General features: G+C 40.7%; 2 protein-coding genes and 1 pseudogene across 6 annotated transcripts in view; 1 reads left to right on the top strand and 2 right to left on the bottom strand.

Annotated features, from left to right (window-relative positions):
- LOC110497728 (mitochondrial ribonuclease P catalytic subunit) overlaps positions 1–5,520 on the bottom strand; it is a 37,401-nt gene extending 31,881 nt beyond the window's left edge. Inside the window, exons 1-4 of one of the 2 annotated variants that reach the window (XM_021574048.2) lie at positions 5,454–5,520; positions 4,221–5,221; positions 4,064–4,111; positions 3,744–3,876 (exon numbers count right to left, since the gene is read on the bottom strand). In XM_021574048.2, the coding sequence (XP_021429723.2) occupies positions 3,744–3,876; positions 4,064–4,111; positions 4,221–5,173 (1,134 nt within the window). In that variant the 5' untranslated portion in view covers positions 5,174–5,221; positions 5,454–5,520. Of the gene's footprint in view, positions 1–3,743; positions 3,877–4,063; positions 4,112–4,220 lie in introns of both variants that reach the window. The other variant, XR_005037704.1, reaches the window with a different exon arrangement.
- A 1,509-nt stretch (positions 5,521–7,029) lies between these two features.
- On the top strand, positions 7,030–9,938 carry LOC110498336 (annotated as a pseudogene).
- Positions 9,939–15,051: 5,113 nt separating this feature from the next.
- LOC110497726 (protein FAM177A1) lies at positions 15,052–20,720 on the bottom strand. Of its 4 annotated transcripts, none has more exons than XM_021574047.2 (5): positions 20,587–20,720; positions 17,265–17,441; positions 17,094–17,160; positions 16,900–16,997; positions 15,052–16,778 (listed from the first exon to the last, which is right to left on the bottom strand). In XM_021574047.2, the coding sequence occupies exons 2-5, from the start codon at positions 17,430–17,432 to the stop codon at positions 16,584–16,586; spliced, it is 528 nt and encodes a 175-aa protein (XP_021429722.1). In that variant the 5' UTR covers positions 17,433–17,441; positions 20,587–20,720; the 3' UTR covers positions 15,052–16,583. The 4 variants fall into 4 exon arrangements, with proteins under 4 accessions (XP_021429722.1, XP_021429719.1, XP_021429721.1 ...); XM_021574044.2 differs by lacking the exon at positions 20,587–20,720 and adding an exon at positions 19,407–20,414; XM_021574046.2 differs by lacking the exon at positions 20,587–20,720 and adding an exon at positions 18,204–18,436.
- Between the last annotated feature and the right edge of the window lie 2,079 nt (positions 20,721–22,799).

The following is a 22,799-nucleotide window of genomic DNA, read 5'->3' as shown; positions in this document are numbered from 1 at the left end:
TGTGTTCGAGTCTCAGTATAAGCTGAATCAGGGGGATGCGGTACTCGTTAGGCAAGCAATGTGTCATCCTTTACATTAAACTCCTGAACGGATGCCTATAGGGTTTAGCTAAGTGGGCTAACACATAGAGCAGGGTAATATGGGTATAAAACCATATTGTGATAAACTGCCTGAATTGATGCAATAACGATAAATTGAACAATATGTTCATAACAATGTGCAACTGTTTTGTTTGTTATTATCCTTTAAACTACTACTACTAGTTTGATGGTTGTGGTCATCAATTGTCCAGTTAAGAATCAACCATATCAGCAAACTTATTTAATTTCAAACTTTACATTTCTATGGTATAGGCTACTTACCGTAATGAACGGTATCAGCTAAATGCATGCAATAAGTGAAAGATATGGACGGTGTCCCAGCTCTACTAACAAAGTCTTGTGACATGCAAGAGCCCTGGTTCAAACCCAGTCAGTCACAAGAACAAGATTACATAGGGAGTGGAACAGCTATCCTTAGAAGGGCTATGACAGGGCTATTCAACTATATTCTACTGTGGGCCAAATTGTTGACACTCCTAACACGGCCTGTGATCATCATAGCAGGAAACAGAAGGCACGTCCACGTTCCAGAAAGTCTTAACTTTCAGGAATGGGGTCATAATAGCTTAGAGCCAAAACAGTTAAAATGCTAGAGCCAAATTCATAGAAAGAAAATGCATTAAACATGCCACGTTGGCTTTAGAAACCACCAGAAACTTCTGTTGACCACAGTGAGCGTTTGATTCTATCTGTTCTCCTCTACCTTTCCTGGCTGGCAAAGTACCAGGATGTTGTCTCTGTTTTTGAATCTGAAAACTGAATCTGAATGCATTTGAGAAGTCGAATATACAAACTTTGATCAACTTGAAATTATAGTTTGTAAACTTGATCCACAATGAATGCAATATCTACCATATTGAAAACAACAATATAAATATTGCATTTGAATATTCAATTAAATTGAATTATAATAACTGAATGCAATACTCACTCAATTGTGTTTCAAATCATGAAATACAAGTTCAATTTATGAATACAATGATTCAATTTGTGCATTACAAATAAAAAAAATGCTATATCCAAATACAAATGTAAAATGATGGAATTCAAATAGAATTTATGTTGGCACTGAAGTCGCTCCATAGATTTGGTTCAAAACATTCTCGAAGACGAAGACCTAAACCTCAACTGGAGTTGTGTAGAAAGGGTGTGACCATTGGGTATGACCATTGAGCAAGTTGAGGAAGCTCCTAGGTATAACATTGGATGGTCAATTACAATGGTCAAGTCATACTGAAAAAGTTGTGAAGATGTAGAGGGGTTTGTCTGTTATTAAAAGATGTTCTGCCTTTAAAAAAACATGTTTTTACATACAAATCAACTGCACAAGTTGTTCAGGCTCTGGTCTTGTCCCATCTAGATCATTGTCTGGTAATATGGTCAAGTGCAGCAAAGAAAGACCTAGCAGAGCAGCAGCTGGCTCAAAATAGAGCAGCATGTCTTGCCCTTAACTGCACATACAGAACTAACATCAACAACATGCATGCTGGCCTTTCCTGGTTGAGGGTTGATGAGAGATAAAATGCTTCTCTTCTAGTTTTTATGAGAAGTATTACCATAATGAAAATTCCTGATTGTCTGCATAATTAAATAACATTCAGCTCAAACACCCATACCCAATAAGACATGGCACCAGAGGTCTCTTCACAGCCCACAAGTCCAAAACAAATTCACAACAAAGCACAGTATTATACAGAGCCAAGATCGCATGAAACTCCCTTCCATCTACAATTACTCAAGCAAACACTTTTTGCTGGGACTGTGAGGGGACACACACTCACACACAAACAAATACATGCACACACACACGTTTTTGTTGTTGTTGTATTGTTGTGGTTGTATTGTTTGTATATAGCTGTATTTTACATTTATGTGACTGTCCTTTGTTACTTGTCATGTTTCCTGTTTTTTGTGGACCCCAGGAAGAATAGCTGCTGCCTCTGCAAAAGCTAGTGGGGATTCAAATAAACAAATACTTGTATGTTTCCTACCATGCATCTGAAGAGTTCTTATTGATGAAACATAAATGACCACATATAGGACAATGACAAATGGAGGTAAGCTAGTTACAGTACACTTATTTTGACCTGAGAAGAGCCTACAAGCAGCTATCATCAAATATCCTTACAATGTAAAGGGTCAAATGTATTTTGTCACTTACATATTGACCAGCCTTTACCAATGTTTGAAATGTGTGGCTGTGCTGACTGACTCTAAGAGCGGGCTCAGTGCAGATGCAAAGAGAGAGACAGGGAGATAGATACATGTTCTGCAACTGGAAATCCCCATCATCTCATCTAATTGTGGGACAGGCCTGATCCCTTGGAGGACGACTTTCTATTTTAAGCAGTAGACCCCCAAGCTCATACAACTGGCCCTCATGCAGCAAAATATCTTGTTTAATTCAGGAGATAAACCCCTAAACAACAGCAAACCCTAAGAGTAAAGCAAGATCAGCCCTGAACAACACTGAATCATGAAACACTGCATTTAATGGCTGAAAAGTTTGACCAATACTTAAAACATGTAGCCCCAAAACATCCAGAACCAAAGGAATAGTTAAATCCAAAATAAAACTTTGCCATAGGTTTTTCATATTTCTTGTGCAATTCTCAATGTGTGCATGTGGAGAAACCTGCAGTGCTTGTCGTTGAATTCACATGTGCAGATTTGGTTTGATTCGACACTAGCACTGTCTAGTGGCCATTGTACGCAACTATTTTCTGCTGTCGAACTACACAACTTCACAAATATAAACGCAACATGTAAAGTGTCGGTCCCATGTTTCATGAGCTGAAATAAAAGATCCCAGAAATGTTCCATAAGCACAAAAAGCTTATTTATCTCAAATTTTGTTCACAAATTTGTTAACATCCCTGTTATTGAGCCTCCAACATAATTTTAGAGAATTTGGCAGTATGTCCAACTGGCTTCACAACCGCAGACCGTGTGTATGGTATCGAGTGGGCAAGCGGTTTGCTGATGTCAAAGTTGTGTCAGCAGAGTGCCCATGGTGGTGGTGGGGTTATGGTATGGGCAGATATGAACTACGGACAACGAACACAATTGCATTTTATCGATGGCAATTTGAATTCAGAGATACCGTGACGAGATCCTGAGGCCCATTGTCATGCCATTCATTCGCAGCCATCACCTCATGTTTCAGCATGATAATGCACGGCTCAATAGTTTCGCACAGCCATTGAGGAGGAGTGGGACAACATTCCACAGGCCACAATCAACAGCCTGATCAACTCTATGTGAAGGAGATATATTGCACTGCATGAGGCAAATGGAGGTCACACCAGATACTGACTGGTTATCTGATCCACACCCTCACCTTTTTTTAAGGTAGCTGTGACCAACAGATGCATATCTTTATTCCCAGTCAAATCCATAGATTCGGGCCAAATTTATTTATTTCAATTGACTGATTTCCTTATATGAACTGTAACTCAGTAAAATCTTTGAAATTGCTGCATGTTGCGTATATATTACAACCAACTGTACTCAAAAGGATTGGCTGACCAATTACATAAAGCTGACCTGTAGTGTAGACAATTTGCATAATGTGTGTGGACACTATCAATGCAGAGATAGAGGACAAGAGGGAGACAAACTAAGAGAAAGAGGTTCCCAAACCTCTGGAGTGGTCTTATTGAAGACGTCTCTGCCTTGGATCACGTCCCCCATCACCCTGTCTTTGAGCTGGGCGTACTCCTCCCGACTCAGCTGGATAGACTCCAGCTCTGCCTGGCAGCTCCGACACACTCCCCTGGTTAAAAAGGCAAAGGTAACAGGGTCAGAGGTTAATAAAGAATTTCCATTTTCCAGCCATCTAGGTTTCGAATAGAAGTAGAATAAGTATAGAAGAAGTAGTGTATGAAGTGCTGATTCAAACTCTGAATTCATTAGGTCTAATGGTTTAATGAAGAAAATTAAAATAATGTTTATGTTGTTACCTGGGGTCTACGGTGGACCAGCTTCCAATCCACTTCTGTTCTGGAAGACTGGCAGGAGAAGATATCATAATCAAACCAAAATAGGCACAGCCCATGCTTTGTCCCAATAACATTGTGTGATTGTAGGCCTATTCAGTAACCTATATTCAGGACTTACCTCTCAAACCAAGCTTTGATATCTTTAGCCAGAGTCTCCTCGGGATAGATTTGGTTGTCCCTCATATGGAGCAGGATGGATTGCAGCCCGTCCTCGTGGCCCTGATGAGAGAGACCACACTGGAACAGGGCCTGCCATGTCTCCTGGTTGGGAATGAGGCCCTTCTCCATCAGCTCAGCATACAGGGCCCAGGCAGTGTCACCATCACCATGCAGCACCGCCCCAGCGATGGTATCGCCGTAGTTACGCGGTGATGGCGTGATGGCCCTCTTGATGTTCTCCAGGATGGTCAGCGCCTCCTTCCAGCGTTCTGTCCTGCTGAAGCCCTTTATGAACAGGCTGGAGGCTCCAGTGTCTAATGTCCTGAACCGGCTTCTCATGATATCATACATGTCAAACACCTCAGAGTGATGGCCGCTGCCGACACACAGGGTGAGGTACCGCAGTAGCAGCTCGTAAGACAGCGTACCGGTATCCATGGCAACATAGGCCAGCAGGGACTTGGCCACGTTGATGTCTGTCCCATCGGCCAGCATTGATGACATCATCCGGACGTCAAAGCGATCAGGATTCGGTGAAGTCAATTTTAGGCTCTTCCATTCTGAGGCAGTGAGAGGGTGGTCTGGGGGTTTCACTCTCTTGTTCTTTCTGGGGAAGTCTGGTTCCTCCTCAGCCCTCTTCTTTTGGTATTCAGCAGTTCTCTTGGCTGTCCCAGAAGCAAACACTGACTTGGGAAAAGGGAGCCTCTCTCTGATATTGAATTCTCTCTGTCTGTCCTCTTTCCTGTTGTTACCTGCATGTCTACTCCCTCCTTTAGTGCATAAAAGCCTGGAACTAACTGATAGCTTGCTAATCACATTATTCAGGGGAGTAAAGCCAGCAGTGCTTGGATTAAAGAGTGGGCTAATGTATTTCAGACATATTCTTGTTTTTAATATCAGGAGGGAGCTCATAGTAACAATATACTACTACTGTACACTGTCAGATGTGATGTCTCATGTCTGTGTTAAACAAAAAAAACTGTCAAGTGAAGTCAGGGATACTTTAAGAAATGAGGTTCAAAATAATTAGCTAGCTAGAGACTTTAATTGACATTGCCTATAAACAAACAACCAGCATGCCAGTTTTATTATTTTGATAAGGAGTCAGGAGACCCAATATCTACATGCACTTGTTTTGGATGATAATTTGGCTAAATAAATGTAGCTAAATAACACTTTACGGAGTATTCACCTGCAGAAGAAGGCATGTCTGTGATCAGAAAGTCGCATATGATGACGCCACAATCGTGTGACATTGGAGTTCAGAGGTCACGTCGAAGCCGACCAATCCCAAGCGAGCTACGATTGTTTAGAAATTTTAGACGCTGGAGTTAGAAGTTATCATAACTTTGGTTAGCTAGTTTTCATGTTATTACGAATAAACAGAAGTAAAATGTCAAACGATAAGGTAGTGCACTGGAAAGGGCTTTTGAAAATAAGATTGGCATCCTCCATTAATGGTTTGCTGCATCCATATATTGGTTGTGTTTATTTAACTAGCTAGCTAGGCAAATTTCATAGAAACCTGAATAGCTAGTTAACGTAACGTTCTTTATTTTTGAGTAAGAAGTCCAGCTAGATAACTAACTACCGGTAGCCACACTAGCCAACTACCCACGTATTTCAATGATTGAACATTCACACAGCCTTATTGTCAACATGTTACGTTGACTTATCAATTTCTGTTCACATGAGAGGACTGAGGAAAAGAAAGTAGACGAGACAATACTTTTCACTAAATACTACTACACAGAGTAGAGGGGAGGAAGCAGCACAGAGAACTACAAGAACATTCCACTCTTCTACTACAGAGCAAGCAATTGCATTTTCTGACAATCTCTAACATTCTAACCTAACATTTTAACTCATCAACCATTTTTAACAGCCTACAATAATTATGATATTATTGACGTGTGTCAACGGATGCACTTTTGTATCATTAGCCTGCTTCTGTTTTACTTTTTTGAGGGGCTGAAAGGATCATGTTTAATGAAGTATTTTATCTTGTGACCCATATAGCTTCCTGCAGAGGATGAAGTTCTGCAGAAACTGCGAGAGGAGTCCAGAGCCATCTTTCTGCAGAGGAAGAGCTTGGAGCTTCTGAACAAATGAGGAGTTACAGGTGAGACTAACATCTGGCAGAATCAAACAAATGTTTATTAAAATAGAAAGCTTTACAAGCACCGGAAAAGTGCATAAGTCTATTCAAGTAATCAAACCTAATTATTTTACCTAAATCTTCTTTCTGTTATATAGATCATGTGGTTTCTGCTCGACAAACACCAAGTGTCACCCATGACAGGAGAGGAGGCAATGATAAGCTATGACTGTTTTCTGAAGTTTGGAGACAAAGCAGGAGTAAAGTGCAAGTGAGTACTCTGCATATTAGTCATTTTGGAGCCACAATGTTTTGTGCTAATCTTGAGCAGAATTACCTATGTGTACATTCACATTAGCCCAAAAGCATGTTTTTAGCTGGTGTTAAAAGGCAACATGAATACAGTGATGATGAGACATAGTGTATTTGTAAGCTAGGGGTTTATTCAACATGATGTAAAGGCTGTTGACTATCATTTCATTCTTAATCAGAAGATGTAGTTCATAGGCTTCAAAATAATTAACTACAACTAAAGGGAATTCAACAGCTTTTACTTCACGTTGCAGAGCGTTTAGAGCAGGCCTGGGCAATTCCAGTCCTCGGGGGCCTGATTGGTGTCACACTTTTCCCCCATCCCTAGCAAACACAGCTAGGGCTGAGTCTCCATGACATGGCCGGACAGGGTTACCTCTGCGAGTCTGTAAGCACTCTCACTAGTACTATACTTTCAGACCAAAAGCTTGTGTTGGTGGCTCCTTACTGAAATAGGGATATCCTTTCCCTCCTTACTTTCTCATGATTCCAATTGAGGTTGCCCATTTGCGCCTTTCAGAGTTGTGAAAGATGATATGTACTATGACCTTGAGGCAGGAACCACCCTCTTGTGAAGCATCTCTGGTTACAGTAAATGTTTTTCTTCACTGTGACATCATGTTTTTCTCAGTGACCCTTTTACCTTTTGGATAACCTTTCTGTATTGCTGTCTTTTCCAGCAAAGAGACAAATGTTATGACTTTTGGGGTGTAAATTGTCCAAGTAGCCCCAGATTCGTGCACCTCCATCACTTGGTTGCGTAGTTGCCATTGTTATCAACATTTTACAGACACTGCAGCCATGTTGATGCCCAAAAGTAGAATGGGAGCTAATTAATATTTGCCTAGAATACATTAGTGATTTAGAAATAAGATGAGATGACATTGCTAAAGTAGGAAAACACTTTGTCACCATCATCATGTTGTTAAATGTACTTTAGACAGATGGCAATGTTGTCATTAACTAGCAAAGTTTCTCAAAAATAGCTTGCAATGCTAACGGTAGTGCGCAAAAAATTTGGTGGTCTCCCCGCAATCCTAGCTAGCTAGCTAACGTTATACTGCAAATAAAGTCAATCTGGCGACATCAAAATGATGACCAAAGGTTTTCCTAGTAATAATTTGCCTTATTTTAGAAATGTCATTGTGTTTTCAAGGTTTAGTAATGCATTAGACCAAATCTTTACCATCGCCCATTGAGGATGCATTGAGTAGAATGTTCAGTTGGCCATCAGTCCTAAAACAAATGTTCAAAACGATATTGTGACAATGTGCAACCCATAAATAGGTTGAACACCAGACTGTTTGGAATTTAGGTTGGATTGAGTTAGTATGTGTCTTGTTATGTGACAGGAAGTGGAGAACTACATTTTAAAATGGATCCCCACACTCCCTCAGCTGTATGGCCTGGAGACGTCCTTCTATTCCTTCTATGTCTGCACCGCTGTCCGCAAGTTCTTCTTCTTCCTGGATTCTTTACGGACTGGTTAGTTAACGATAACTAACCAGAAACACTAGTCAAATGTGCAGACTTGTACATGTATAAGAGACGCTGAGGTTTTGAATTCCTATCTGTAAGATTCCGATGATTGATCTTCATGCCTACAACTTGTTTACCTGTGCCCACTCTTAAAAACAAACATCTTGCTCCATTTATTTATGTTAATTTCCAGGGGAAATTAAGATTCAAGACATCTTGGCCTGCAGTTTTTTTGGATGTTCTACTTATGCTGAGAGATGAGGAGCTTTCCAAGGTGAGCCAGGAATCCAACTGGTTCTCTGCACCCTCTGCTCTTCGAGTTTATTGTAAGCAGCAGCTATTTGATTTCAACATTTTGCCTAATAGACATCGGACTAATCTGAAGCCGGTAATACCTGAATGTTAAAATAAAAAAAAGGTACTCTACATGTCTTTGTTCTGTCTTGGTAAGATGGTCGATCTTTCCTCTTGCAGGTCAATACCTGAATTTGGACAAGGACCACAACGGCATGCTCAGTAAGGAGGAGCTGTCTCGCTACGGCACTGGCACTCTGACCAGCGTCTTTCTGGACTGCGTGTACCTGGAGTGCCTCACCTACGACGGAGAAATTGTAAAAACCTTATCTGCTTGGGGTCTTCCCTTGGGAGTTTTTTTTGTTAAACTACCGCTGACTTTTTTAAAGGACATTCTACTCAAATTCATGAGTAGAATTCCTTTGAAACGCATCTCAAAATTGAGGACCGTTGAATTTTATGTCTTGATCTCAATGACATCATAGCCAATGTATAAAAATACTCCAAAAAGTTTTTTGCTAATGTAACATTACTGTATTTTAGCTAACAATTATTACATACAGTACATCTACTAATAGGGATGGCTACACTTCCAGGATTACAAGCTAGCTAGCTAGTTAATTTGGAGATTTCTGACAATCATGAGAATCTGAGGAAGATGTGTAACTTGTCACTCTTACCTTAAAATTATTATTTATTTTTATACATTTTTTGGAGTGGTGGCAACGATATAGCAGCCGCTGCTAAATGAATATAGGGGAACCACTGGACCTGATTTAATACTAAATCTGGTCTTGACTTTGTGTGTATCTCTCCCAGGACTATAAGACGTACGTGGACTTTGTTCTGGCTCTGGAGAACAGGAAGAAACCTGCAGCGCTGCAGTACATCTTCAAGCTGCTGGACATGGGGAACAAGGGCTACCTCAATGTCTTCGCTCTCAATTACTTCTTCAGGGTGAGATGGACATCTGACAGAACATGCCACATTGGGCCAGAGATAATAGAAGTCAATGGAGACGGCAGACAGCGGGACCTTGCTATCCTGCTCACTGTATGAAAAGTGTTGTCATCTATTATGTAAAAAATAAAAAAATCCACCGGGCCATTCAGGAGTTGATGAAAATCCATGGGCAGGAGACGATATTCTTCCAGGATGTCAAGGTAAATAGACTTTGCCCCCTGTTACCATATTCACCATGGATGAAGTAACTGAAGTGTACTACTGGTTACTGTAAAATCAGCTGGAAGTATCCATAAATAAGTCTCATCCAGAAATGTTGGGGAGAGATTAGGTTGTGGGTGTCAAGGATTTGTATGGAGTTAACCATAAGCCATGGTGCTCAGTAGGTGTTCAGTGCTGCTGCTTTTGTTTCCCCAAGATCTAATCTGAGTTTGCTGATACAATATTTAATGCTAGCTAGGTTTCCTTCCAATTGGTGACAGATTTTCATGCGAATATACAAAAATGTGCATAAAGAAAATGTTTATTTTCCTACCAGTGGTGTGTTTCCACCAAACAGACTTCAGTGCATGAGATAGAGTAAAAAATTTACTTTTTGTGTAAATTTTCATGTACTGAATACAAATCTAAAGTTCAATGTGTTTCCATCGCACTTTCAACTCTACCAACAGTTTTGTTACAGAAATTGTAGCAAATGTGCATACTCTAGTCTTGACATATGCACTCTAGATAAAAGCTCGCAGACACAGTGTCGGTAGGCTGTGTGTGTCGGCATGTTTAATGCTGTGGGAGGAAGCACATGGTCATTCAGACAACTTTGGGATGAGGATATTTTTTTGGTCCTGCAAATAATTTGGAAACTGTCTGCTTTGTAGGCATTATCCTACCTATTGTATTAAAAGCACCTCTTTGCGGCATTATTCACACACTCAGAAATTGCCGCTTAAATTTCAGTAGCCTACCTCTCCTCTCCTAGTTGGTTGTGCGAGATCAAGAGTGCCTGGTATGTGTGGTCTAAATAGAGTACCACAGTATGAGTCATAATACCCATAAAACCTAGCAGTCAAACAGGGAAATGGTTCCAATTGTTTTTCCATCATTCATTTTCCCATAGGGGATTTTAGAAATTCTTGAAATAAGGGCTGTGTTTCCTGTCGTGACGTTTTGATAACTGTAAATCTCTCTAGGACAAGGTGACTTTTATCAATATATTCACCTGTATTTACAATTCTGTGAACTGTCTTGTGCAAGTTTCAAATTGACACTACCTATTAGCAAAGGTGCCAGCTTGACATAACATACTGGAGCTTGCAGGGATTTGTGGTCTTGCATGATGTCCACTTTGATGCTAATTAGCATTTTCAAATCTGAGATTAAATAGAGCCTAATATATTATATTGTATTGAGAGTTACACGGTTATCAAAACTTCACACCAGCCCTTAATTTAAGTCTTTCTAAAATACCCAATGGGAAAAGTGAATGGTGGAAAAATGATTGGAAACATTTCTCTGTTTGACCGCAAGGCTTTATGGGTATTATAACACCTCCACTGTGGGGCTCTATGAAATAAGTAAATTCACTTAAATATGAGTAGGCTATAGTGTCTGTAAATTAATATTAATATTGATAATGGAAAGAAGTGGAGGGCGCTCAACTAACTTGAGTCGAGGTGCAATCAAAAAATTTGGTCGCTATTGAAAAGGTCAACACAGTTATTGGCTACCATGGTGAGCGAGCATTGCACCTTTTTTTATTTTCAATAAATATTGATTACCCATTTAATTGTCTTTGCATGCAAATTGTCCTCCTAAAAGGTAGGCTATATCCCATATGCAAAACGACTGTAGCTCAAGAGAAAGATCAAGTGTTCACTCTCATCAATCTTGCTGCTTCAAGTTCAGTAGATAGGTAGGTGCAAGATCAGGTGCATGTGTGGTTAAAATAGTAGGCTAGCCTATGCATGGGCTGAGAAGCATGGGGCAGTTATCTAAATTAACTTCTTAAATATAGTTTACACTATACTATGTTGTATACTATACTATAGTTTACAACATTGCCTAGAAATACACATTGATCACCCATATTTGTTTGTCTGAAAATCGTCCCACTCTTAAAAAGCAGGCTATCAAACGTAGCTCAAGAGAAAGTGCAAGTGTCTGTTCTCGCTCCAAACTATGCTCTCTTCAAACTACATCCAGCCTATTGGCTGATATAGCCCATGAATGCCAGATGTCCACCAGATACATATGCATTTTGTTTTGCCGAATGTCTAGGTTTCAAGTAGCTAAAAGCTAGCTACACTGAACAAAAATATAAACGCAACTTTAAATGATTTTACAGAGTTACAGTTCATATAAAGAAGTCAGTTAATTGACTTAAATTCATTAGGCTCTAATCTATGGATTTCACATGACTGGGCAGGGGCACAGCCATGGGTGGGCCTGGGAAGGCATAGACCCACCCACTTGGGCCAATTAGAATGAGATTTTCGCCACAAAAGGGCATTATTACAGACAGAAATACTCACAATTACCGCGGTTGGGTTCGGGACCAGTTCTTGTGGTAGTGGGTGGGAGTTGGACAGCAAGCAAGTGGGTGAGGATTGAAGAAATCAGTCTCGTGCAGACCTCTACATCAAGGTCATCACTGTTCACTTTCACCACCCTGTGAAGTTTGTATGAATTTACTCACATTACTGTGGATGAAAACGTAGCTAGGTTTCCATCCAGTTGGCGACAGATTTTCATGCGAATGGCCTATTCTACATCTGCATAAAAACAATATGTGCATTTTCCCACCAGAAGCTATCCAATTGGTGACAGATTTTCATGCAACTATTGTTTTTAAATGAGCATAAAAACAATATGCACATTTTCCCACCGGAGTTTCCATCAAATTGACATGTTGCGGATAAAAGACAGTGTGTGACAGTGCACATAAAAATAATTTTGGGGTTAAATTCCCAGGTATCAAATAGAAAATACAAGCTAAATGGGTTTCCATCGCATTTAACTCAACTGATGGTTTTGTCAACAACATAAAATTGCGTTGTACAGCGAATGTGCCCACTCTGGTCTTGGCACGTGGGCTCTAGCCAACAGCTCAGATACAGTGCAGGTAGCCTAATACATGATGATATTATTATGGACAAAAATATTTGCATTTGTCAAACAGCAGCCAAGCATCGATGATCACCAGAATAAGACCCACAATATTTGGAAAGGATCATCACATCTCTTCACCATGCACTTTCACCACCCTGTGAAGTTCATCATTTTTTAAATGCAGTGATATTGATGCTCAGTTCCAATAAATATCGAGGGTCATGGTCTGGTGACATGATGATTGATGCTTGACTGCCGTTTGACAAATAGAAATATTCTCGCTCTTATCCATAATAGTCTCATGTAGACTAGCCTGCCAGCACAGTATCTGCGAACTGTTGGCTAGAGTGCAAGTGTCAAGATGAGAATAGTCATATTTGCTTGTTTGTGACAACTATCGATAGAGCTGAAAATGCGATGGAAACACATTTACTTTAGTTTTTTATTCGGTACATGAAAACTTAAGCAAAAACATTTATTTTTTTTGCACTACATCATCACACACATGTTTATCTTCAAGTCAGTTTGGTGAAAACACCACTGGTGGGAAAATGTGCATATTTTCTTTATGCTGATTTTAGAATATTCCCATGTAAATCTGTAGCTAATTGGATGGAAAGATGGCTACTGATGTGTCATGCCATTAAATCTTATGGTTCCCTGACAACTTTTTACAGACCCAACCTGCATTCTCATTTGTACTCGTTGGGATTTAAATGTTTTTAATAATGATTTGAATAATTAATTCAATAATAAGTCATTTTAAAACAATTTGCAATGTTGTGCCTTCAGGATGATATCTTTGACATGGTGAAGCCAAAGGATCCGTGCAGGATCTAGTGAACAGCAGCCAATGAGACACAGAAACCAGCATCTTCATTGATTTCAATGGCTTCTGGACTTTTGAAAACAGAAAAGTTCTGGTTGCTAATGACAGCGACAACGCTGACCTTGAAAATACATGAATCTTCTGTCAAACTGGGAAGGACTGCAAGACCAACATTAAAAGGATATACAATGCATTCGGAAAGTATTCCTACCCCTTGCTTTTTCCACGTTTTGTTGCGTTACAGCCTTATTCTAAAATGTATTAAACAAACATGTTTCATCAATCTACACACAATACCCCATAATTACAAAGCAAAAACAGTTTTTTAGACATTTTAGAAAATGTATTAAAAATAAAATAAGTATTCAGACCCTTTCCTATTTGACTCGAAATTGAGCTCAGGTGCATCCTGCTTCTATTGATCATCCTTGAGCTGTTTCTACTACTTGATTAGAGTCCACCTGTGGTAAATTCAATTGATTGGACATGATTTGGAAAGACACACACCTGTCTATAAAGTTCTACAGTGGACCATGTATGTCAGAGCAAAAACCAAGCCATGAGGTCAAAGGAATTGTCCGTAGAGCTCCGAGACAGGATTGTGCCGAGGCACAGATCTGAGGAAGGGTACATTTCTACAGCATTGAAGCTCCCCAAGAACACGTTGCCCTCCAACATTCTTAAGTGGAAGAAGTTTGGAACCACCAAGACTCTTCCTAGAGCAGGCCGCCCGGCCAAACTGAGCAATTGGGGGAGAAGGGCCTTGGTCAGGGAGGTGATCAAGAACCCAATGGCCACACTGACAGAGCTTCAGAGATCCTCTGTGGAGATGGGAGAACCTTCCAGAAGGACAACCATCTGCAGCACTCAACCAATCTGGCCTTTATGGTAGAGTGGCCAGATGGAAGCCACTCCTCAGTAAAAGGCACATGGCCGCTTGCATTGAGTTTGCCAAAAGGCACCAAGATTGAACTCTTTGGCCTGAATGCCAAGCGTCACATCTGGAGGAAACCTGGCACAATCCCTATGGTGAAGTGTGGTGGCAGCATCATGCTGTGGGGAAGTTTTTCAGCTGCAGGGACTGGGAGACTAATCAGGATCGAGAGAAAGCTGAACGGAGCAAAGTATAGAGCTCCTTAATGAAAACCTGCTCCAGAGCACTCAGGACCTCTGACTGAGGTGAAGGTTCACCTTCCAACAGGACAACGACCCTAAGCACACAGCCGAGTCAATGTAGGAGGGGCTTTGGGACAAGTCTCTGAATGTCCTTGAGTGGTCCAGCCAGAGCCCGATCTAACATCTCTGGAGAGACCTGAAAATAGTTGTGCAGCGATGCTCCCCATCCAACCTGTCAGAGCTTGAGAGGATCTGCAGAGAAAAATGGGAGGAACTCCCCAAATAAAGGTGCGCTAAGCTTGTAGCGTCATACCCAAGACTGCAATCGCTGCCAAAGGTGCTTTAACAAAGTGCTGAGTAAAGTTGTTTTTGTTTCTTTTTTTCATTTGATACATTTGTAAACATTTCTAAAGATCTGTTTTTGCTTTGTTATTATGGGGTATTGTGTGTAGATTGAGGAATGTAAAATTTTTTAAAAAATTCAGAATAAGGTAACGTAAAAAAAAAAAAGTGGGAAAGTCAAGGGGCCTGAATACTTCCCGACTGTACTGTATGTTAGTTGATTCTTGACACACACTCCTGTGGACTTGGCAAGACAGTTAAATGTTTAATGTACAGTTCATATAGAAAAAGAAAATACTATATTTTACTAAAATTATTATATAAAAGCTTTCAAATGAAACCGGTTTCCATTAAATTAGAAAATATTTGTTTTTCAGTATGTTGGACTCCTAAGATTTCCTTTCCTTGTGTGTACATAGTACATTAGAGTGGAAAAATAAATAGTTTAGCATCTGTCTTAATAAAGTGTCTCTTGGCATTTCAAACTCTTTGGGCAATTTTACACACGGTAAAAAGTAGTTATCTTGACAATACTGCGTTCCAAAAGAGAGTAGCCAATTTTAACATGTTTGGCTTTACCTTAGGCATCCCTCACAAGCCCTGTAAACTGAGAAGGGACAATAGCAGATAAGGTCAGCTCTAGCAGAGATACAGTGAGCTCCAAAAGTATTGGGACAGTGACACGTTTTTGTTTTGGCTATGTACTCCAGCACTTTTGATGCAGACTGTCAGCTTTAATTTGAAGGTATTTTCATCCATATGAGCAGTTTAGAAATGACAGCACTTTTTGTAGATGGTCTCCCCCCCCATTTCAGGAGCCCAAAAGTATTGTGACAAATACACTTGTGTATCCAAGTTGTCAAAAGTTTATTTGGTCCCATATTCTTAGCACACAATGATTACATCAAGCGTATGACTCTACAAACTCGTTGGAGTCATTTGCTGTTTTGTTTGTGTTTCAGATTATTTTGTGCCCAATTTGTGTTAGGAATATTGGACCAAATACATTGAATTTGTTCCAGTACTTTTAGTTCCCCCATTTTAGGGGACCATGTACAAAAAGTCAGTCATTGTATCATTTCAAATTCAAAGTGCTGGAGTAGAGCCAAAACAACAAATGGTCACTGTCCCAATACTTTTGGAGCTCACTGTATTTCTAAATATATAGCCCTGGATAACAGTAATGTCTAAAGTCTTTGCACAGATGCCAATGAGCAACGTGTGAAGTTATTACATTAAAGGCCTGGGGACAGATTCTAACAGTAACATGTTTGTGGGCATTCTGAAATGAAAATAGATTTTCCATTCAAATAAATCTGTACTATTCCATAACATTGTGCACATCTGGAATGGTTTTAGAAAAAGGTAACTTATCTTGCTGAAAATAACTTATTGTATAACAATGTTATTATGTACCTGAAAAAATAAATCAAAGACATTTCTTAAACCTGGAAATAGCTAACCAGCATCAGATATCATCCGTGTGCTCATTCATTGTCACTGACACAGCACAGCAATGTTCATTGCACACAAAAGTTCATGCATATTTACAACGCAGCAACTAAAAAAATGTATATATGTATATATATATATTTTTTGTTTTAAATCTGTGACTTACATAGAACATGATCATTTAGGCAAAGATAAGAAAACTACACTATAGAAAAATCAATATTAAATCAATATGATAAAAATAAGAATTCTATGCTATAGCAACAAAAAAACAGTCTGAGGAGGCTACATCGTGAAATGAGAAAAATGGAAACACCTATTTAATTGAACTGTTAGGTGGGGATGGGGGCAGGACATCTGTTGGGTTCAGGTGTGGGATCTTGATCCAGCTCGAAGCTGACGTTGACAAAGGAAGCTTTGCCCTCCGGCTGCTCCATGGCTGGCTGCTGGATCTCCTGGTTGTGCTCCTCTTCAAAATGACGTTCTGCCTCCTCAGACAGCCGGTTCTCCTCCTCCTCCTCATCCTCCTGTCAGTCACATCATGAATGAGAAGCAAGAATATTACAAACTACATCATGGAGTAGTAGTAATGAAGCATTCCAAGGTCTGTAAATAGATGCTTTCCACAAAGACAAGACAACAACGTACCTCCTTTTTCATTCTGTAGTACTCGTCAATAGCATACTGGTACTTGGGTGAGGTAATTCCGAACAATGAGGCCATTCTCTCCCCAAGATAGTCACAAACTGAAAGTAAAAAGCCCAAGGCACAGTATTACTAACACACAGAATATTCAATACATGTTTATCTTTAGAGTGTAGTATACAAAATCCCACATTTACCTGAAATAGTGGAGGTTGCCACTCTCCACATGTAAAACCAAAAGTATGGACCCCAATTCAACTTGGACTGTATCAAAAACATGACACAGTAAGAAAACAAAGTTAACAAAATGTGGGAATTATTAATTATATTCAAGTGCATGTCATGGAGTAAAGTCCAGAGAAACCAACCGGGTCAGCTGAGGTCTTAACAGCGATAGAAACTTGCACTTCCTCATCTTCATCTGTGCTGTATTCCTCCATGGTCTCGCCACTGGCAAAGTAGATCGTTCTACGGGGCACCTTCTGCTTTTTCATCCGCATGTCTCCCAGCTCCACACTCTCAAACTCCTTCACCATATTGGAGCTCTGTCAATCATCATAACAACAGTTCATTCTCCAGACATGTGTGGTTACATACAGCTAGTAGAAACATAATTTTACTATCATAATTTAACTATTAGAAAGAATAGCAGCTACATTATGGTTGTTGACATTTGTCACACATTTGAATGAAAACATTCCAACGCAGCATGTTTATTCAAGCAGTTTCTGTGAGTGTTTAATTCGTACGGCAGCTAATGACAGAGTGCTAGTGGTTGTTACTATGGTAGCTAGCTACGCATGTCGTATAAGTGTACAATTGTGAACGAATTCCTGTTCGAGACAGCTTGCTACTAGCTAGATAGCTACTAGCCAGCTGCTGAGGCTAACGTTACAGTACAATGAAGTAGCTAGCTAGCTAAAACAAAAAAACACACACACACAATCGTTTTTTTGTTGGCTAAGCTCACGAGAACAGGTATAACATTTGAATAATCACACCATTTCAGTGTCCATAGCTTGCCCCAAAGAGATGATGACATTAGAGAGATACAGCGACGCCGTTCTTATGCCGCGTTCAAATCAACTCGGTAGTGTCCTACTTCCAACATCAGTTTGTTCAAGACAACTGAACTTGGAAAAAAACGAACTCCGACTGGAAAACATATTTTGAACGGTAATCCAACTCTAAATTCACATGTGGACTCGGGCCTCTTCCTAGAGCTCCCACTTCCCGACCTGAAGATCACAGATGTCATGATATATCCTCGTATTTTTTTTTCGAGGTCCCAGTTATTTTGAACGCACCATTATAAACTCAGAGATCACACTTCACTGCTTCTCTCCTCTGCGGGGCTATCAGGAGTTGCCACAAAATCAGAAGGCTCGCCTATTCGACCAATCAGTTTAGGGAATGTGATGACGCATTTGCGGGCTCAGACAGATCACTGTAATTCAAGGGTTTTTAAACTTTGTTAGCCTGGGACCCAAATGAGAAATTCTGTGTTTTCCTGTGACCCAAGCTTAGTTATGTATAGCTGCATTTTTTCCTATTTGCCTAAAAAAAATGCAATATAGACAAAAACAAATAACTATGAAATACCCATAAATATATTTTCATGTTTATTTTCCCCCATTAAAAACACTTATGTACCCATCTAGGTTGAAACTGTTACTGTTAAAATACAATAAATAATTTCATTCTGAACTTGAATAAACAGATTGATCACATCCCACAGATGTATAACAGAACACACACACACAGGCTTTTTGATCGTGCATCCCTAAGTAACAGCACAGATGGAAAAATTCTGGCCTACTGTACATCTTACTGTATAAATTATTGTTGATAGAAAGTCTAGGTTGGAACTGTTGCTGTTAAAATACATTTGTTTTATTCTGAACTGGAATAAATTGATTGATCACATCACACAGATGTAGACCAGAAAACACACAATCCTAATGAGAGGTCCTAAGTTTTCAACAAGCAGGTCTATTCTGGGTCATGCTCAGGTCATGCTCAGCATTGACACTGTTTCTGTACTTGAGAACCCTGAATTGCATAGGTATGTGTTGCCAAACTGGATCAGAACATCTACTGCTTTCTCAGTCAGTCAGGAGACTGCTTCCTGCTGCAGATGAGCAACCCAGAAATATGTGAGTATTTGCCTCAAAAAGCATATTGCTTCAATCAGTTTATTCCATTTCAGAATAAAAATTATTACTTGTATTTTAACAGCAACAGTTCCAATCTAGACTTGTTTCCAACAATTATTTCTACAGTAAAATGTACAGTATGCCTGATTTAAAAAAAAATCTTCATCTATACCGTTTCTTTGGGTTGCACTATCAGTCGCTAGTTAGCTTGCTTTGGCTAACGTTAGCTATTAGCTGTGTAAAGTTACAAGGCCATGGGGATTGTTTGAAAGAGAAACTCACATCTTCTACTATGAGATAGTACTCCCCATCACCTGTTATAAAATGACAACAATGCCTTGCTAGTTGACTTACTTTCCAATTTCGAAGCACTGTTTCCTGAAGCATTCTGCCCTGTTCTGAAATAACTCACTGGGTTTACCATCGTGTCGTTTTATTAACTTGTTCGTTATGAGAGACTCATTTCTAAGCACTTCCCCACACAAAACACATTGTGGGCGCTCCTCGTTATTTCTCAAAGTTTGTATGAAAGAGACAAAAGTAATCACTGTATTTGCGTTTCATGACGATTAAGCTCAGTCAGAACTTGTGGCTAGCATGAGTCCATTTCGTGATGGCGAGTGGGAATAACAAGTCAGTGGCTTGAACGACAGCGCTGCAGCGTGTGGGTCGCAGTGATCTTCAACAATACAGCAGAAAAATATCCGGTAAACCGCGAAGCACACGGGCATCTCCCTCTAACTCTCGCGCAGCTGCCAAACTGAGCAGACACCGCTGCTAAACGCCTGAATAATTACAGTATGTAAATAAGGTATTTAGGTTTTTGCTTTGTCATTATGCGGTATTGTGTAGATAGATGAGAAACATTTTTATTAAAATGTTTAGAATAAGCCTGTAATGTAAAAGGTGACATCATTCCAAAAAAATAGAACCGAATGTTCTTCCATCCACCATGCGGGTCAAGTGACGGGCACTAACTACACCTGGGATTCTTGTCGCAAAGGATTCCTTTCGCAAGGTTTTCCTCAATTTCCATTGACAACCCAGAGATAACTCCCTTAAAACAGGTGCCCTACCCCTACTCCAGTGTTTGAAGCATGATACTTCGGGTGACTCGATTCTTGTGAGGCCCACTGCCTTGTTCCTTAAACATAATCAGGGACAAGCCCACGCCTGGTCACTCTGATTTGATTGAACTTTTCCTAACAGGCTATGATTTACCGTCTTCGAGACGCCAAACTGATTTCCCAGATAATCACCCTTTTCAAAAAATCGCATCCCAACAAGAAACGAATCATTGTCTGATATACTATCATCCCCTTCAATTATCGACACTTATTTTTCATTACTTTTGTCCATTCTTCTTCAGTATTGGGTTGGCGGATCGCAACCAACTTTTACAGGAATACACTGCCACCTACTGTACTGGAGTGTGAGGCCAGTCACGGCCTACCTACATTAACTTCCGGTAATACAAAATTGGGGAAAAAGGAACATTACCCTGCCAAATATTAACCCTCACTAAAAAACTCACCACCCAGCGCAGTGGTTAAGAGCGCTGTACTGCAGCGCCAGCTGTGACATCAGAGTCCCTGGGTTCGCGCCCAGGTTCTGTCGTAACCGGCCGCGACCGGGAGGTCCGTGGGGCGACGCACAATTGGCCTAGCGTCGCCCGGGTTAGGGAGGGCTTGGTCGGTAGGGGTGTCCTTGTCTCATCGCGCACCAGCGACTCCTGTGGCGGGCTGGGCGCAGTGTGCGCTAAGGTGGCCAGGTGCACGGTGTGTCCTCCGGCGCATTGGTGCGGCTGGCTTCCGGGTTGGATGCGTGCTGTGTTAAGAAGCAGTGCGGCTTGGTTGGGTTGTGTATCGGAGGACGCATGACTTTCGTGACCTTCGACCTTCGATGACCTTCGTCTCGTACGGGAGTTGTAGCGATGAGACAAGATAGTAGCTACTACAACAATTGGATACCACGAAATTGGGGAGAAAAAGGGGTAAAATATAAAATAAAAAAAACTCACCACCCCATTCCAATGGTCTGGGAGGACAGAGCAAATCTTCTGTAGTACAACCTCACAATCCTAAGTACTTCTCTGCAGCTGCCATCACCACCTTTATTTTCTGTACATTTCTACAGTACAGTTGACAACCATGGCTATGAATGCTAAGAAACACACACTGTGAGTGTTTCTTAGCATTCATAGCCATGGTTGTCAACTGTACACTCACAGGAATCCCCTCAGGATCTCTCACCCTGCACCCATCTACAACTTTCTTCACTGCTTCAGCATATGACACTTTCTGTACTACTCTGACGCCTGGAAACCTCAACCTGCCTTTCTCTCACCGGACACCTCCGATCTCCAGCGCCATGGGCACCCCCACAGTTTACACACACAACTTTCTCCACTGATACTACACATTCCTTAATCTCATGCCCTCCTGCACACTTCTAACATCTAGGAATCTCCCTCCTACACACTGCTGCGACCATAAGCTTGGCACCTATAACACTGTAGTATTTTCGGGGACAAAAACTCTCACGGGATAACTAACACATCCTAACTTGATCTTGTGCAAAGACTCTGCATCAAAACTCAGCAGAACAGCCAATGTCTTCTCCATTTCACCACGCTCTCCACCGGGTCTGCATCGCACCAAACGGCGGGCCTCACAGACACCAGGAATCTTCAATTTCAGCTGATCTTCCGCAATACTTAATGCTACCCCCATTATCACGGCGTTCAACAGCGCCCTGCTCCGAAGAGCAAAGCAAGACAGTTCTTGTCCCTAATCGCATGGTCCGGAGCGCCCTCTCCCTCTGGATGGAAGAAACACAATAAATCACTGTTGAGTTACTTTCACCAACTCAACAGTCCCAAACCTCTTTTTCCATCCAACCTGAAACCACATATGGATCAGCCAGAATACAAGTATCCATTCTCTCCACAAATCTCACTCCCACTGGGCCAGAATCATCCTTGTCATCATCGGGACGAGGCTCCAACTCGGCGGTCTTCACCGCAGGTACTTCATCCTCACTCTCGTCACATTCAATTTCCTTCTGTAGCTCTTCCAAAAGTTCTGCATGATCCTCTTTTCCATATTCACTCAAAACATGTTCCACTTTTCTCCTTTTTTCCTTGTCCACCATTTTCTCCCTCATCAGATCCTAACTTGATCTTGTGCAAAGACTCTGCATCAAAACTCAGCAGAACAGCCAATGTCTTCTCCATTTCACCGCACTCTTTCTCTACATGCAAGCTTGTGCAATCCCCCACTCCATATTTACTCATATGTTCAACTTTCCTCATTTTTTTTGTCCGGTCCTCTATCTCACAGGCAATCCAGCCCAAAAATGCAATTTTTCTCTCTCTTTCTCTACATGATCCACTTCTCATTTCAAACTTGGCATTCAATAACACCATGATTCCTGCCTCGACTTGATTGGTTATTTTTTCGCATTCCATCAGTTTACAGATAAGAAATTGTTGGATGCAACCAAATACAGTGGGGCAAAAAAGTATTTAGTCATCCACCAATTGTGCAAGTTCTCCCACTTATAAAGATGACAGAGGCCTGTAATTTTCATCATAGCTACACTTCAACTATGACACACAAAATGAGGAGAAAAAAATCCAGAAAATCACATTGTAGGATTTTTAATTAATTAATTTGCAAATTATGGTGGAAAATAAGTATTTGGTCACCTACAAACAAGCAAGATTTCTGGCTCTCACAGACCTCT

This window comes from Oncorhynchus mykiss, chromosome 19 (assembly GCF_013265735.2).
Source record: "Oncorhynchus mykiss isolate Arlee chromosome 19, USDA_OmykA_1.1, whole genome shotgun sequence".
NCBI classification, from domain to species: Eukaryota; Metazoa; Chordata; class Actinopteri; order Salmoniformes; family Salmonidae; genus Oncorhynchus; species Oncorhynchus mykiss.
This window is presented reverse-complemented; position numbering and strand designations above follow the sequence as displayed.